Source organism: Drosophila novamexicana, unplaced genomic scaffold (genome assembly GCF_003285875.2).
Source record: "Drosophila novamexicana strain 15010-1031.04,08,12 unplaced genomic scaffold, DnovRS2.1 tig00004554-arrow-pilon, whole genome shotgun sequence".
Classification (NCBI taxonomy): Eukaryota; Metazoa; Arthropoda; class Insecta; order Diptera; family Drosophilidae; genus Drosophila; species Drosophila novamexicana.
The window spans coordinates 4083059-4098035 of record NW_020825051.1 but is presented as its reverse complement, the minus strand read 5'-3'; the positions used below and the strand labels follow the sequence as shown (position 1 = coordinate 4098035).

Here is a 14977-nt window from a genome sequence, read left to right as displayed (position 1 = left end):
CTATAATTACAATGCATTATTGTCACTAGTTTAGTTATGTTGTTGTTGTTGTTGATGTCGTTGTAGCTGCTGCGGCACTTCATTGATTTCCAAACGAGAATTTGTGCGCGCATTTCACGGCTACACTGCGCTACATGGTAACGCGAGTAAAGGCGTAAGATAAATATTAATGTAGATTAGCAGAAAAGTTCAAATTCGTAAAACTTAAATAGGTTTTTATAAGCTTTTCATAATTCCTTCAAATATATTTTTGCAATATTTAATAAATTAATATATTTTAGTGTAACTTTCACATATTATTAATTTTAAAAAAATATTACATTTTATATTTTGAGCTAATTTTTTATTAATAAAAATATTTGTTGTACCCTAACAATTAAAGCCATTTATAATTTAAGTAATGAAAACCCACACGCATTTATTTATACTTATACCTAATTGCTTAAACGTTTATCTATTGATGTGCACCGCACTGTCAATTGCTGCCTGAGTCACAAACTCATTGAACTCGTGCCTGTACATAATGTACATAGTATATATATGCTAGTATACATATATATATATACTATAGATGAACACTAGAGGGCATGGCACATGTAAATTGTCGCCGTTGTCTTTATAATTACTATCAAGCGCTGGCAAAATCTATCGCAAAACACAACAACAAGCCGAACCGAACAAGAAGAACATAAAATACAATTATAAACGGGTGGGGTCACACACAGATATGCCCCGAGCCGCGAGACGGGGGTAAAGGGTGGGCAGGTCAGGCCCATAAATGTTATATTCACGAAGAGTTCACATTGTTGTTGTCGCTAATCTTTGGTGCAAATCGATGGCAATAGTCGAAAAGCCATTTAGCAGACAACGTGGCCATACAAATTGCCTTTTGTTCTGACTAAAAGCTACAAATGTTTCAATCCAAGCGCTGAACATGCTGTTGACACAGTATCTCTATCTCTATCTCTATCTCTATCTGTATCTGTATCTGTATCTGTGTCTGTAGCTAGCTAATTGAAAATGAAAATCCGCATAAATAGTCAATGCCAAATTTGGTCATATAGTGAAAAGAATTATGCGACGTTTTCGAATGTTTGTTTCCACATTTCCGCTAAAGAAATTTGTTAATTTAGCTTAGCCCAGGCACACACACACACACACACACACACACACATGAGTGTATCTATGGCAGCGGAAATACTGCGTAATTAAGTTGAACTTGCACGTTATGGGAGAATAAGCTGGGCTTTTATTTTTTGGCCAGAATTGATTTGGGCACAGCTGACTAGAGCAAGTTATGTGGCAGATCTTAAGTAAGTCGGGCCTTGCGGAAGTTTCTCAGACGCAGCAGCCCCCCAAGGAAATGCCGTTCAGCTGGCGGCCCACAGCACAACCCAGCAGCCCACCAGCCCAGCCCCATCAAGATCGAGGCTAAAACAAGCAGCGCCCGCTGCCGACGGCTGGAGCTGATGACGACGTCACAGTTGTCATTGCCGCTGGCTTAGCCCACTGGAAGCGCCAACCCAGCTGGCGCAGTGGGCTCTATATAAGGCGGCGATGCTGTCAGTGTCGCGTTTAATTCACTCAGCGCAAAAATCGCGTGCGGACGTTCAGAAAACGCGGCGAATCGTAACGTGAAACGGAACAATTTTGCTAAGCCAAGCCGTAAAATTTCGCAACGCGCTGCTGCGTCCTGCCCCGAAAACCAAATACACAAACACACACATAGTCGAGATGGCTTTGGTACCGGCCACGAACAACAGCACGGATTGGGATTATTGGGATTATCGTCGTCGCTTGTGGCGCGATTGGGATCTGACCGCCGACTGGGATCTGCCCTATTGGAAGCGTTTGTCACGCGTCGGCTCAGCTCCGGATCTTAGTCGCGTTGTCGTTGGCAAGGATGGGTTCGAAGCCAATGTGGATGTGCATCAGTTCAAGCCATATGAGATTACCGTCAAGACCACCGGCGACACTGTCGTCGTCGAGGCCAAGCACGAGAAGCGACGTGATGGCGACACCTTCGTGGGTCGCCACATTGTCAAGCGATTCGTGCTGCCGCGCGGCTACTATCCCAACGATGTGCGCTCCGAGCTCTCCTCCGACGGCATACTGACCGTGCGCTGTCCGCCGTATCTGAGCAATGAGCGCAGCGTATATGTGCGCCAAGTGGGACCCTCGTACCTGAGCATTAAGAACTAACACACACACACACACACACACACACAAACATTAACACAAGCTAGCCTCAGGCTCAGCACAGGATGTGGAAGCAGTTGTTTTGTTTTTGGTTTCTGTTGGCGGCACTGCCTTGCGTAAAGCATCCGAAAATGGCACTCGAGACGAATTTTGTTTACAAATTAATTTAATTAATTTAAGATACATTTTCACAAGCGAAAACAAATCTTATTGGACTTTTTTGTAATTAACCAGAAACAATTTTTAGTTAAATAAAATGAAAGTTTAATTTATTAAAAACGAAAACAAGTTCGAGAGATTGAAAAACTCGGCTTGGCCCAATTACCAATTTGTTAGCCATGGCCAAGGGAAATCCGTGCCATGTCCAGAAATTGAACAATGTCCACGACTTCGCGTGAGACCCAAAACAGACGGCTCTAGAAAATGTCAACATAAATTGGCCCAAACGAGAATCGGACAGCGCCAGCCCCAGACAAACATGTCTTGATATATGTATATATATATATATATAGATATATTCTATCTAGAACGCCCTTGAGCAATTTCCGCAAATGCCAACTAAGGTAAAGTTTAATTGTAAATAAAGCAATAAACAACAACAACAACAACAACAAACGTGTCAATCTGGAAGACTAGAGCACCACATAAACCTACACAGCGGCACATAGTCCCAAGACAGCCCCGACAAAGTTCTATATAAATAGTCTAGAGATACATCTGACAGCTGACCATAATGGTCAATGAGTTAAAAACAAATAGCAAAAAAAAAAAAAACGGCATCAGTAAATAAAATAACAATGTTTGAAAATAAAGTCGCACACCCACAATGCAACGACGCGACTTGCGCGCTGTTTAAAACGCGCGCAATTGCAAGTATGTTACGGCCGCTCGACTTTTGTAGCAGCTGCCTGTCAATGGGTCAATCATTGGCCAGTTCAATGCTTAACCCAAAAAAAATACTTTGTTGCAGTTTAAACAATTAATTTGTCAATCACATTGAATGAATCAATGGATCGTTCATGGATCATTCATTGATTCATTCAGCTTCTAGCGTCTATTTAAATTGGGAGTTCTTGGTGCTCTGTTTCTCAGGTGCTTCGTTTGGTTTTCTCATGCTGCCATTAAAGTTGTGAGAGCTTAGACTGGTTACTGAGAATTAATTTAAGTAAATAGCATTTATATGTTTAAAAGATGCACTTGTATGTGGCTATAGCTGTGTACAGGGCATCCTCTCGTCGGGCAAAGATTGATTGGATTTTCGCTCTATTTGTTTGCTCTCTCTCTATTTAAATGTTCAGCCCCTATCTCTTTCCCTCTCTCTCTCTCTTCCATGTGTTCCGTTTGATAATTTGGCTCATGAAAATCGCATAGAGAGGCGACCAGTAGTTCGAGGTAAAAAAGTTAAGCATACTTTTAGCCTGCAGTCTTTATGAGCTGCTGTGGAAACAGTCAATTACAATTGCAGTGGCAAGCTACCCGCTAAAGCAATTTGTCGTTGTTTTAAACTAAATAATCATCTTTTTTTGTTGCTTTTTTTATGCGCGTTATGTTACAAACGAGCTCTATTAACGATAACTACAACTAATTAAAACATGCGAAAGTATGTCTCTATATAACAATGACTGCCACAGATTCAAGTCGTGTGGGTGATGCTGGTAATGTTGGTTGACTGGTTGGTTCTGTCTTCGCGGATATGGTTCTTATTGCTCGTCCTTCTGTGCTGGCGGATGTGTGCGAATGTACTCGAGGGCACGGAGCACGTATGCCGGAACTGGAGGCGGTGTGGGCAGATGGTCACCAACGGGATGGTAGCCCTCCTCATCGGCCGTGTAGCTCAACGAGATCTGTTCGCCTTCGGGAGAGATGTAGGAGAGCGCACCGCGAACGCCCGAGGGATTGCCCGCCTCCTGGACTTGAATGCCGTTACTGGTCTCGTAGGCATACTGATAGTTGCCCTCCGCATCGGATGCTTCGTTCTGGAAGCTGCGAATCTGTGCGTCCTTGTTGATGTTGTCGGCGCATGAGCAACCGATGAGGGCAAGGCAGAGCAACTGCAATTAACACTCACGATTAGCAATGGGAACTATGAAACTCTAGACAGGTGGCGGGCACTTACATATTTGAACATCTTGACTTGAGCTTGGGAGCTGTGACTGCGGATGGGTTTGAGTATTATAAGGCGGATGCTTCAACTGCAACTGATTGCTCTGCTCAGCAACGTGGTGGCTTTTATATGGGCATGGATCTCGGTGGTTGGGTATGGCAAACGGGTTTTAATCGTTTTTTATGGCATCCCAGCAATGGCAATTGGCAACTACATGGGCGAAGAGGGCACCAATAATTGCCAAAAAACCGTATTATCATAATCGAAATATTTTATAACAACAATGCGCTTAACTATAATCGAATATCAGAGCCTTAAAACGCATGAGTCATTTGCCAGTAATTTATTTCCATGCTTTAATTCGGTGTCAGTTTTGCATTCGCCCCATGCAACTCTTTACTTCGCACTAAAGCCCAAATTATTTGTGTATTTTTATGTGGTTCACAAAGCCAGAAAATACCTCAACAGCTTTCAATGTTGTTGTTGTTGCCCGTCGTCGCCCTGCGGCGCCCTGCTGCTGTAGCTGGAGTTCGACTTGGAGTTGGCAGGTGCGCGTGCCCGCTTGGAAGCCGGCGCGAATTGTCTATCTAACTGAAGAGCTGTTGAAATGTTCGGATGCGCAAGGTCGTCCCAACAGCATTTGGATGCGCAGCCTCAGCCTCAGCTGGCGGGCACACAGCTGACGATCATGATGATCTATTGTAAATTAGATGTGTGATTTCAGGTTGCGCTTTGGCGGGACTTTTTTTTTGTAACAATTAGAAACGCTTATTCGAACCCAATAGCAAAGTTTGAAAACATTGATGAAATCGCAGCTGGGAAGTAAAACATAATCCAATACTCAACATCTTCCCACTTCCCAATTTAAGCTGAACGTGTATAAAATATAATTCACTTTTGATTCATTTGAACGTATTTAAAGTGGAATGTATATAAAATATAATTTATTTTTAATTCAAATAAGTGTAAAAATTGACAAACATTTTTTTTAATGCTGCTAATATTGTGTCTATGGGGAAGTAATTAGACGACCCAAACACGAGTAATTAGCATTGATTAATTTCTGCTATATATATTCTAAATGTTTTGCTCGATAATTTACGAGAAACACATAAGTTTATAGCAATATTTGAATTAAGCCACATATTGTCTCATAAATAAAATACATATTTTCCTTCTCTTGTTTAATTTACATTATTCGACATTTAAAGAGCAGCTTTTTGAGACCAGATCGCTTAAGCATGATAACTTAATTAAATTGCTATTGGTTAACATGGTAAACATAGCGTTTTATATTTTAACAGCTTGTTTGTTGTTCCGACAAACTTAAAAGTATTTGAAGCATGCGAGAGACCTGATTCCTCGTATGTTTCAAGCTTAACGGTTTATAAAAATAAACATAATTCAACTTTCGACTATTTTCAGGTTTGCTGCCGCATTTATAATATAATTTGCGACATACTCGTTTTTTATACGATATAAGAAATATATTTTTTTTAAGGAATCTCTAATAAGATTCCTGATTATGCAATTTAAAAGAAATAAATAATATTTTAAAGGAGCCCTAATTATAATATTTATTGTAAAAGAGGTCGTAATATTTGGCCTAGTATTTCCTATTGATTATGTTTAAAATTATTTATAGCTCACAAAAAATATGCATATATATTTAAATTATTCATCGCCCAACGACCTTAAAAAGGTATTGATCAGCCCACGTGGACTGGTGCAAAAAACAAACAAAAAATGGAAACAAATCTAGAATGCATTATCCATCATCTGGAGAGACATTCAAAAATACAAATTAGTTTGGCCTTTTAGCAATTCAAATTTGCCGAACGCCAGATTCAGATCGCTGTTGAGCAAGTTTGTGTTCTAAGTCTTTTGCTTATGCACGTGATGAGCAGATTGCGCTCTAATGGACGCGACGCCAATAAACAGGCATTTTATTAGCTGCTTGTAAAGTGCGAGGCTCGCTTTTAAAGCGCATGGCAAATAAAATGGAAGCGATCTGCTCTCAGCTAATTTATTGTCATGCCACAAATTTGTATGCTAATACGAACTTGTTCCAATTTGGATGAAGAATTCTTCTTTGCCTAATTAAACAATTAAACTGGTTTGCCCAAAAGCTAAATGGCCAGCCAAATCGAAACTGAAAGTGATGATAAATTGGTTTTAGTTTTAGTTTGTTATTTTTATAATTTTTTTTTTTTAATTTTAGCTAGTTGTATCGTAAAAATTCCCATCAAAATGTTGCTCAATCTTTCCGCTGAGGCTAATGTCACATACGTCATTATCATTAAGAAAAAAAACTATTAAGCCCCGATGGATGACGTTTACCGTCATCTCAGTGGATCAAGCAGCCAATTCCAAAACCGCTTTGAATGAGTTTAAACGCTTTTCGATCAGCGTTTTTCATATTTAAAATAAATAGTAATATATATATATATATATATTTATGCGTGTATTTTGTTTTGCCCCGAATTTTATTTGATTTAATCGCATTTTGCTTTTTGCTTACGCACAAATATCTTAAGCTCGTGGATATTTAGTACAACGCGTCATCAACGCAGCTCAACGGCGGATTAGAAACGACGACGGCGACGGCGACGACGAGGACGGCGACGTTGGCAACTGCGCCTACATATTCCAGTTTTGGATGCTGCGAGTATAAAAAGCCTCCGACGCTCAAAGATAATCAAACAGTGTGAATTTGACAACTGAATCAACATGATCAAGCTTGTGAGTAGAGCAGCGAGTGCTAGATGAAGGACAGCTTAGCGTATCGAAAGGATAATAAAAATACTTTAACTTATTTATTGCAGTCACTCTGCCTTATCGCCACCCTGCTGGTCTGCGCCCAGGCTGACAACATCAACCGGGACGCTCAAATTCTGAGCGAACGCAACGAGCCAGCCGATCCGGAGGGCAACTTTGCGTACAGCTACGAGACCAGCAATGGCATCCAACTACAGGAGTCTGGCAATGCCAATGGCGCCGCTGGCAACTTCGCTTTCGTGTCTGATGATGGCCAAAGATACGAGTTGACATATACCGCCGATGAGAACGGATTCCATCCCAGTGGAGCTCATTTGCCTACGCCTCCACCAATTCCTGAGGCCATAATTAGGTCGTTGGAGTACATTCGAGCGCATCCACCAGCACAGCTGTAAAGTTAATATTAATAATTAAATCATAAACTAGAGTGAAATAAACCAAAAGTTAAGCCCGAGCCAACAAAAAACCAATCGCTTTTATTGGGAAATATATGGATATGTGTATCTGAAGACAAAAATCGTACAGTGTTAACTCATAATTTAATATATGTATATGGATCATTTTTTAGCCACATTTAACGAGTGCTCATTAATCAAAAAGCGAAGCAGATGCCACCATAATGAATGGGCACAGGAATTAACCATATTGGTCGAGGTGAAAAGTATAAAATAAATGCTTAAAGAAACATCAGACGGAAATTTATGCAGTCAAATGTGGAAGCTGCAGGGCCAACAAGTCCGTCGACGGTTCGCACCTTTTTTTCTTTTGTTGCTTCATTTATGTGGCATCAAATTGCACACATATATGGTATGAATATATATAATTTGTCATTTCAATGTAAATGCGACAGTTGACCCCCAAAATGCTAAAACAAGATACAACATGAAATACAAATACCAAGAAAGAGTCTAAAATATGATGCAACCACTCGGAACAGCCGCAGATCCAAAGTGCTGCCGCTGCTGGGCTCCAAACAGGTTTCACGACTATTAACACTTTCGCTGCGCCTGCGTATTCTACCGGCCGAATGTAGGTCACTTGCCGGCTCTTAATGGGACCTCAGCACGTAATACCCATCCGCCCAATTAACCCATCCACATCTGGATGTATAGTAAAAGATCAAAAGAACAAGCTGAGTCAAAGCTGAAATGTAGTTTTTAGAAATGTTTCCGATTACGCATGTTTAACATTATTTATCTTACTATACAACACAATCGCCATTTCAGTTTAAATGCTTAAAAGTCACGCCTGAATTACCTACTACTGCAATAGCATAAACTGGAACCGAGACCTTAAAGGGTTAACCCAGTTCAACACAGAGCGCATCAGCTCTTTTAAGCCACCGCGGCGTGTTTGTGTAACCAGTTCCTCGTTATCCTTCAAGACGCAAAACGAAGCGAACAACCTTTTGGTGTATATGTACATTGTGTATTTTTAGCAGAGGCAGAGCCAGAGCCAGACTTTAACAGTATAATCAACAATTAAGTATATAAAAATAAGAGATGTGACATCGATACACAGAATCATTTATGCAACAATAAATAAGCCCCAATTGTTCCAAGTTTATACTGAATTTGGGTTTGGCTTTTTTTGTTGTAAGCCTCACAGTTTGCTCTCAGCAGCCTCCTTGGCCTTTTTGCGCGCCGCAGCAGAGGCAGCTGGACCAAAACGTTGTATAAAGTTGTTGACCGGGCCAATAATAGCCTCTGGATTATTCATGTGCAGATGATGCGTGCCATTTGCCACCAGATACTCAAAGTTTGGCTTCTTTAACAGCACTTCAAGCACTTCATCGTAGTACTTTTTGTCCTCGAAATAGGATGACTGTGAGCCCTTGATAAATAGATAGGGACACGTAATGCGATGGGCCATTTCCACGCATAGCTCCTGGGACCCAATCGCATAGTTGTAAAACTTTAGGCGACGATCGCGACAGAAGAAGTACTTGTCCGGATACTTGCCCGACTTTTGGATGTTGCGCGCGAGCATATGTTTGCACAGCTCCTTGTTGACCGAGTGAAAGGTACCGATGTAGACGCGCTCGATGAGCTCGTCGTAAGTATAGCTGGGCGGTTCGTTTTTGCTGCGATTGCGTTCGTCCTCTCGTAGAAATTCGTCCAGGCGCGTCTCCATGGTGCGAATGACCGAGGGGTATGGACGTTGATGTGGCTTTAACGCGTCAATGCCAATTATCATATCAACCTTGTCGGGAAAGACAGCGGCAAACACAAAACAAATTATGGAAGACATGGAATGGCCAACCAGAGACACCTTCTCCCACTTATATTGCTTCATGATAAGCCTTATCACATATAGATTATCCACCGAATTGTAATAACAGCCATCAGGCAGACGTGAAGACAATCCATGGCCGGGAAGGTCTACCGAAAGAAAAGCCACATCCGGTGATAGCAAAGGCACCAACAAATCATATGTGCCCGCATTATCTTGCCAGCCATGGAGACCCAAAATGGGTTGCACATTCTGGGGGCCATACCATTTGCCAGCTATGTGACCCCAGGGCACTTTAATGCTGATCTCGGAAAACTGGAAGCGAATTGCACACAACATTTAACTGCGATTTACGTTCCAAAGATCAAAGTGCACACTTACTGCTCGCGTTGGCGGCTCGCCAGTCAGGTCGCCAGCATGTCGATAACGTTGGTTAAGATTGAGGTCTGCATTACCGCCACCGCCGCCGCTGCTGCTGCTGCTTCTGCTGCTTAAATTATCCTGAAACTCAGACTCCATGTTCCTCACTGCAAGTGAACAAAAACACGAATGTGCTTTAATTCCAAAGTTTAGCCGAATAGAAGGTGCAAACAAATTCTTATCAGCGTTCGTGCTTTGTGATTAGCCCGTTTGCGATTAGTTAATCAGAGCGAGTAGCACAATGTTTGGTTGAGAAATATGCTGCATAACGATAAAAGCAATCACAGTAAATAACAAAGGGAACCATAAAATTCAATTATCCATGCCATGATTGATCTGAAAATATCAAAATCCGATACACAACAGCTCCAAAGTTCAAGGTCAACAGGTGCGTCTAACTGATGAATGTGCTTGATTTTATTTCTCTAAAGCAACTTACTTACAATTCCATTAGTTTTGTGCAGTCAAACCTTCCGCGAATACAAATTTGTTTTGTTTTCCACACTTATTAGATACGTTTAATTAAATATTGCCGTGGCAAGACCATAGAACAATAAACTAAGCAAACAGCTGATTGGCGTTTGAGCGCGAGAGAGAAATCTAGTGTTAGAGATGGACAAAAGTGCGAGACATGTGTGATTGAGTGCTATAAATGAAAAGTAGCTTAATTGCCGTTAAATAGGCAAAGCATTGACAAATCAACTAATAATATACCTGTCCAAGCACTTATCAGCACTGAAACCTAGAAACTTTTCTAATTCTAAAGCTATCGATTGTTTTGGCCAACATCGATAGTTACACACGCTTGCGTGTAGTACTAGAAAATTTTTGCGGCGTTTGTAACACTTGGAAGGGGATTGCAGTAAATTTTTAAATGTTTTAAGAAAGTATGTTAATTTCTTTCTTATTTGGATAATACTATCTTTATGAAGTAACTAATTACTAATTTATTTAACATGTCTCTTAAATGTATATCAACAATTTCGAACTTTCATAAGACGTGTATAACCCGCATAATTCGTAGGGTATCTGTCTTTCGGCGTGTTGCTTTTTCGCCAGTGCTTGTTAAATCTCAAGCGCTTCGCATGTAATCAGATGTTTCATTTCATCACGGTGATCTAGCAAGTTGAGCGTTACAGTGCCGCTTAGATATTACTCAATACAAAAATTTCACATAATGCACTCACTCGAAATGAAAGGTCCAAGAAGTTTGCGCCTGTTGCAGCAGCTTGTAAACGGGAGACAGCAGAGCGTTCGTCTGGCGCACGGTCAAAGTTCAACCAACACGCTGAAGACACTTAATAAACATGTAGGTAACATGATTGCTTCACTTTCACTCAGGTATCTGATTCACTATGCACTTTATGCACACATTGTAGTATGAAGAAGTCAGCATTCCCGTTCCGTGGGGTCACATAGCTGGCAAATGGTACGGACCGAAGCATGTGCGTCCTATTCTGGGCATGCACGGCTGGCAGGATAATGCTGGCACCTTCGACACGCTCGCACCGCTGCTGCCCCCGCATTTGTCCTTCCTCAGCATAGACGCACCGGGTCACGGACTCTCCTCCTGGCTGCCAGCCGGCGTCATGTATCACTCCATAGATTATGTACAGCTGGTGCTGCGTATAATGGAGGAATACAACTGGAGCAAAGTATCCATACTGGGTCACTCAATGAGTTCCATAAATGGCTTCGTATTTGCTGCTCTCTTCCCGGAGAAGCTGGATATGTTTATTGGCTTGGACGTGCTGAAGCCCCCCATACGTAGTCCAAAACAAATTGTTAATGGGCTCTCAGCCCGACTGGAAGGTCCCCTAAAGCTGGAACGACGCCTACGCAGCGGTGGTGAACCGCCTGCTTACGAATGGGATCAACTAGTGGAACGTTTGCATCAGGGTAGCGAAAAATCCGTAGATTTAGACTCTTGCAAGTACCTACTGCAGCGCAACTGCAAACCCTCCAGCCTCGAACCTCACAAGTATTACTTCTCGCGCGACAATCGCCTGAAGTACTCGCAGGTCTACACACTCTCCCTGGATATTGTGCTGGAAATCGCAACGCGCATCAGGGCGCCGCATCTGTTCATTAAAGCTCTACAGGCGCCCTACTACGAGCATAAGAAATACTATGATGCCACGCTCGCGGTGCTGCGCCAGAACCCGCTATTCGAATATCATGAAGTTGAGGGATCGCATCATGTACATCTCAATGAGCCCGAAAAGGTGGCGCACATCATTAATTCGTTTATCAACAAGTACAGACCCTTATGAGAATATATAGAAGGGGATAAACCCCTAACATGTACAAAGTAGCTAGTTAATATCTATTGGCCGATATAGATATTATAACCGACATTGAATGTAGATATTGAGTGACGATAATGTTTAACCCACGCTTAATAATAAAAATACAATTTGTTGCTTCTATTTAATTTAATTACCGTCAATACTGGTAATAACATTACAGTTAGAGTAAATTACAAATTTGAAAATGTTTGAGTAGATTTTTGTTGTTGTCTGTTTTGTTATTTTTTAAATGGAATTCGCGCCGCAACTAAAACTAGCCAATAAATACTACGCACTTGATTATAAAATATTGTTTCAAAACAAAACAAAAATCATTAATGACTTTTGTTTCTTTTGTGCGTTGTTTATTAAAATTAAGTAGATCAGAAAATGTACAGAACAATTTAAAAGGAATTGTGTGTGTAAATGATGCGAAAAAGCACTGAATCTATGAACGCCACAGAATTTTAATTTTATTTCATTGCGCACTGCACATTTTTGGCAGCACATAGAGTCAGCATTTCTCCTGCAATCAAACTTAAAAGTTAAGCCTATGAAATAAATTATGCAGGAGTAGATAATAATAAGCTAATATCTAACCACATGCATCAACTTATATGTTATTCCTTTCATTTCTTTTTGTTTATGTACTTTTCCAATTCAGTCAGCGCTAAAAACAATAAAATCTTTACAATATTGGGTTACAAAAGGAAACCACATAAAAAAAAGGAAATATTGACGCTGCTGCCGATTTGTAACATTCTTAGTTTAATAAATATACTTGTATATAAGTATTTATGGTAGGTTGTAAATGTGTATATCAAGCGTAATAGCAATTACTTCAGTTTCGCATGGATTTTCTGCGTGTATGAGTGTGTTTTGGTTTTGTCAGATTCAAGTTGTTATAGAAAAATATACATATATGTTAAATAAATATATATGGTGTTATATACTCTGCTAAACTACAAGACATACAACTATATGAACCAACAGGCGTTGTGCAGATGCAAAAGTTGTCCAATCCTTGTGGAATTTCAACTTTTGGTGCTGCCCAACAGCTGGAGCTGCTCTTTAAACATTGTAATAAAACAACAAACTAGTTTCTAGGCTATAAATAAATATAATAAATAAGTTATTTCTTAAAAGAAAATGCTTTGCAACATTTAGCATGGATTTTTGTTGGTTTGTTTGTTTGTAAAACTATATACAATTGAATTTGGAGCAGAAAAACGGCTTAGGCCACTGGCGAGGAGTCGCCTTTCATGTCGCGCTCGCGAAAGAATCCTCGCTCTGTTTTGCACTCGCGTATGGTGACCGTCTCCAGATTGACGGTGACATCCGTGATGACCACTCGATTCGATATGTTGCACTTGGCGGGCAACCAGAACCGCGGCGGCAATGCACGCGGCGACAGCGGCGTTAACGGTTGCTTTTGGCTCAACGCCAGGGCGCCACTCAGTTTTGGTATGTTGTTGTTCTCCGCCGTCTGCGCCGCTGACGCCTCATCATCCTCCTCCTCGGTATAGGCTGGCGTAGATGGTTCACCTGCCTCCGGCTCAGTGCCCAGTGGCGCACCCTGCAACTCTGTCTTGTGTGGCTGTGTGGCCGTTTCTGCTGCATTTTGCTGTTGTTGATCCTGTGCCGACTGCAGCGGCTTGGTTGCCGGTCCATCTGGTGAGGTTTTGATGGTGACACCAATCTTGCCAGATTCCTTGAGCACCTCAGCCTTGCGCTTGGTGCCCATAAGTGGTTGATCCTCTGAACTGGATGAGTTGGTGTCTGCCTCCGGCACAAAGGAATTCTCATTGTGTGTGGAGCTGCAATTCGAAGACGAGCTGTGATCCATGCGCAGTCGCTTCGACTCATGATGATGATGATGAGTCAACGGCGATTCGGACCGACGATTACTAATCCGTTCGGACTTGATACTTTGGTTGTTGTTGTTGTTATTGCTGTGCTGCTGCTGATGATGATGATGGTGGTGATGGTGATGATGATGTTTCTTGTCCTTATCCTTTTTGTCTATGCCATCGTTGGTAGCGGCAGCATTCGATGTGGTTGCCTGATTAGTATCAGGCACATCATCGCCGTTGAATGTATACTCATCCTCCTCAGATTCTGGCTCTGGATCGGGTTCCTTCTCCTTCTTTTTAAGAGCGGCGGCGCGTTTGGAGGGTGTGCCCGAGGATTTGTTGCTCTGCTCGTAGATGTCGATTAGGCGACGATCCAAGATGTTCACCTCAGGCTCCCAGGTGTTATAGCGTTGGTTCCAGCCCTTCCACTTGACACGGTACTCCACAACGCCCTGCAATATGGAAGCATGTTTGTGTCAGATCTCACAGGTCTCTAGCTCTATATATTTGCGGTTGGCTTATAGTTGGATAAAGAGTGCGTTTTATTTATTTACATGAATTCCGTTTGGCTTGTGACTCGATTTTCAGGATCGTTCATGCAATGAAACAAATTTGGCGCGTTCCAAACACACGGCGCATGGCAAACAAATTGATTTTTCATCGATGCCGAAATGTAGCGCAGTAAAAACAAAAACACACACACGCACACACGTACACACACACGCGCAGCGCAAATGGTGGTTGCTGCTGCTGCTGCTGCAGCAGCTCGGGACATTAGCGCAGCTGCCAGCAGATGGACGACGCGAGCCTCTGCTCGAAATTTCGAAGGACATGTGACCTTGTAATTGTTTCTGCTGCGCACAACCTTTTGCCTTTTGTATTCAGTGTAATTATTTTTGTTTATTTTCTAGAACGTACCTTTCTAACGCGCTTCTGGATGATTTTTTCGGCAGCATAGACGCGATCGTCCGAGCTGCCCATTGTGTTGCCGTCCACTTTACCAATTTTGAGGCTTTTGCTGCTCCTCCGATGAAATTGATGCTGGAAACACTTGATTTGCCTTTTCAATAACTTTTTAGTTGATCACTTAATGTTTTATTTGC

At 41.7% G+C, this 14977-nt stretch overlaps 6 protein-coding genes across 9 annotated transcripts; 3 read left to right on the top strand and 3 right to left on the bottom strand.

The window, feature by feature from the left end:
- Positions 1–104: 104 nt before the first annotated feature.
- LOC115769492 (pupal cuticle protein Edg-78E-like) lies at positions 105–7476 on the top strand. The gene is made up of 3 exons (XM_030714310.1): positions 105–154; positions 6841–7045; positions 7129–7476. Exons 2-3 carry the CDS (start codon positions 7034–7036, stop codon positions 7474–7476), a joined length of 360 nt encoding a protein of 119 aa, XP_030570170.1. The 5' UTR covers positions 105–154; positions 6841–7033.
- LOC115769839 (heat shock protein 27) lies at positions 1599–2523 on the top strand. Its single transcript, XM_030714813.1, has one exon. The coding sequence runs from the start codon at positions 1735–1737 to the stop codon at positions 2200–2202; it is 468 nt and encodes a 155-aa protein (XP_030570673.1). The 5' UTR covers positions 1599–1734; the 3' UTR covers positions 2203–2523.
- On the bottom strand, positions 3900–4327 carry LOC115769840 (pupal cuticle protein Edg-78E). The gene is made up of 2 exons (XM_030714814.1): positions 4316–4327; positions 3900–4250 (listed from the first exon to the last, which is right to left on the bottom strand). The coding sequence occupies exons 1-2, from the start codon at positions 4325–4327 to the stop codon at positions 3900–3902; spliced, it is 363 nt and encodes a 120-aa protein (XP_030570674.1).
- Positions 7477–8594: 1118 nt separating the features above from the next.
- On the bottom strand, positions 8595–10359 carry LOC115769819 (probable serine hydrolase). 4 transcript variants are annotated; one of them, XM_030714791.1, is made up of 3 exons: positions 10177–10359; positions 9695–9840; positions 8595–9628 (listed from the first exon to the last, which is right to left on the bottom strand). In XM_030714791.1, the coding sequence occupies exons 2-3, from the start codon at positions 9830–9832 to the stop codon at positions 8684–8686; spliced, it is 1083 nt and encodes a 360-aa protein (XP_030570651.1). In that variant the 5' UTR covers positions 9833–9840; positions 10177–10359; the 3' UTR covers positions 8595–8683. The 4 variants fall into 4 exon arrangements, with proteins under 4 accessions (XP_030570651.1, XP_030570649.1, XP_030570648.1 ...); XM_030714789.1 differs by having other exon boundaries at positions 9695–10069; positions 10173–10358; XM_030714788.1 differs by having other exon boundaries at positions 10173–10358.
- A 386-nt stretch (positions 10360–10745) lies between these two features.
- On the top strand, positions 10746–13109 carry LOC115769626 (probable serine hydrolase). Its single transcript, XM_030714534.1, has 2 exons — positions 10746–11042; positions 11113–13109. Exons 1-2 carry the CDS (start codon positions 10911–10913, stop codon positions 12004–12006), a joined length of 1026 nt encoding a protein of 341 aa, XP_030570394.1. The 5' UTR covers positions 10746–10910; the 3' UTR covers positions 12007–13109.
- A 126-nt stretch (positions 13110–13235) lies between these two features.
- LOC115769625 (polycomb group protein Pc) lies at positions 13236–14870 on the bottom strand. Its single transcript, XM_030714532.1, has 2 exons — positions 14793–14870; positions 13236–14326 (listed from the first exon to the last, which is right to left on the bottom strand). Exons 1-2 carry the CDS (start codon positions 14853–14855, stop codon positions 13256–13258), a joined length of 1134 nt encoding a protein of 377 aa, XP_030570392.1. The 5' UTR covers positions 14856–14870; the 3' UTR covers positions 13236–13255.
- Between the last annotated feature and the right edge of the window lie 107 nt (positions 14871–14977).

Excerpts from the sequence above, each read along its gene's own strand:
- LOC115769839 (XM_030714813.1), top strand. The coding sequence starts at position 1,735 with ATGGCTTTGGTACCGGCCACGAACAACAGCACGGATTGGGATTATTGG.
- LOC115769819 (XM_030714788.1), bottom strand. Across the intron at positions 9,629-9,694 it reads GCGAGCCGCCAACGCGAGCA|TTTTCCGAGATCAGCATTAA; the intron begins GTAAGTGTGCAC and ends ATTCGCTTCCAG.
- LOC115769626 (XM_030714534.1), top strand. The coding sequence starts at position 10,911 with ATGCACTCACTCGAAATGAAAGGTCCAAGAAGTTTGCGCCTGTTGCAG. Across the intron at positions 11,043-11,112 it reads TGAAGACACTTAATAAACAT|TATGAAGAAGTCAGCATTCC; the intron begins GTAGGTAACATG and ends CACACATTGTAG.
- LOC115769625 (XM_030714532.1), bottom strand. The coding sequence starts at position 14,855 with ATGGGCAGCTCGGACGATCGCGTCTATGCTGCCGAAAAAATCATCCAG. Across the intron at positions 14,327-14,792 it reads TCCAGAAGCGCGTTAGAAAG|GGCGTTGTGGAGTACCGTGT; the intron begins GTACGTTCTAGA and ends TCCATATTGCAG.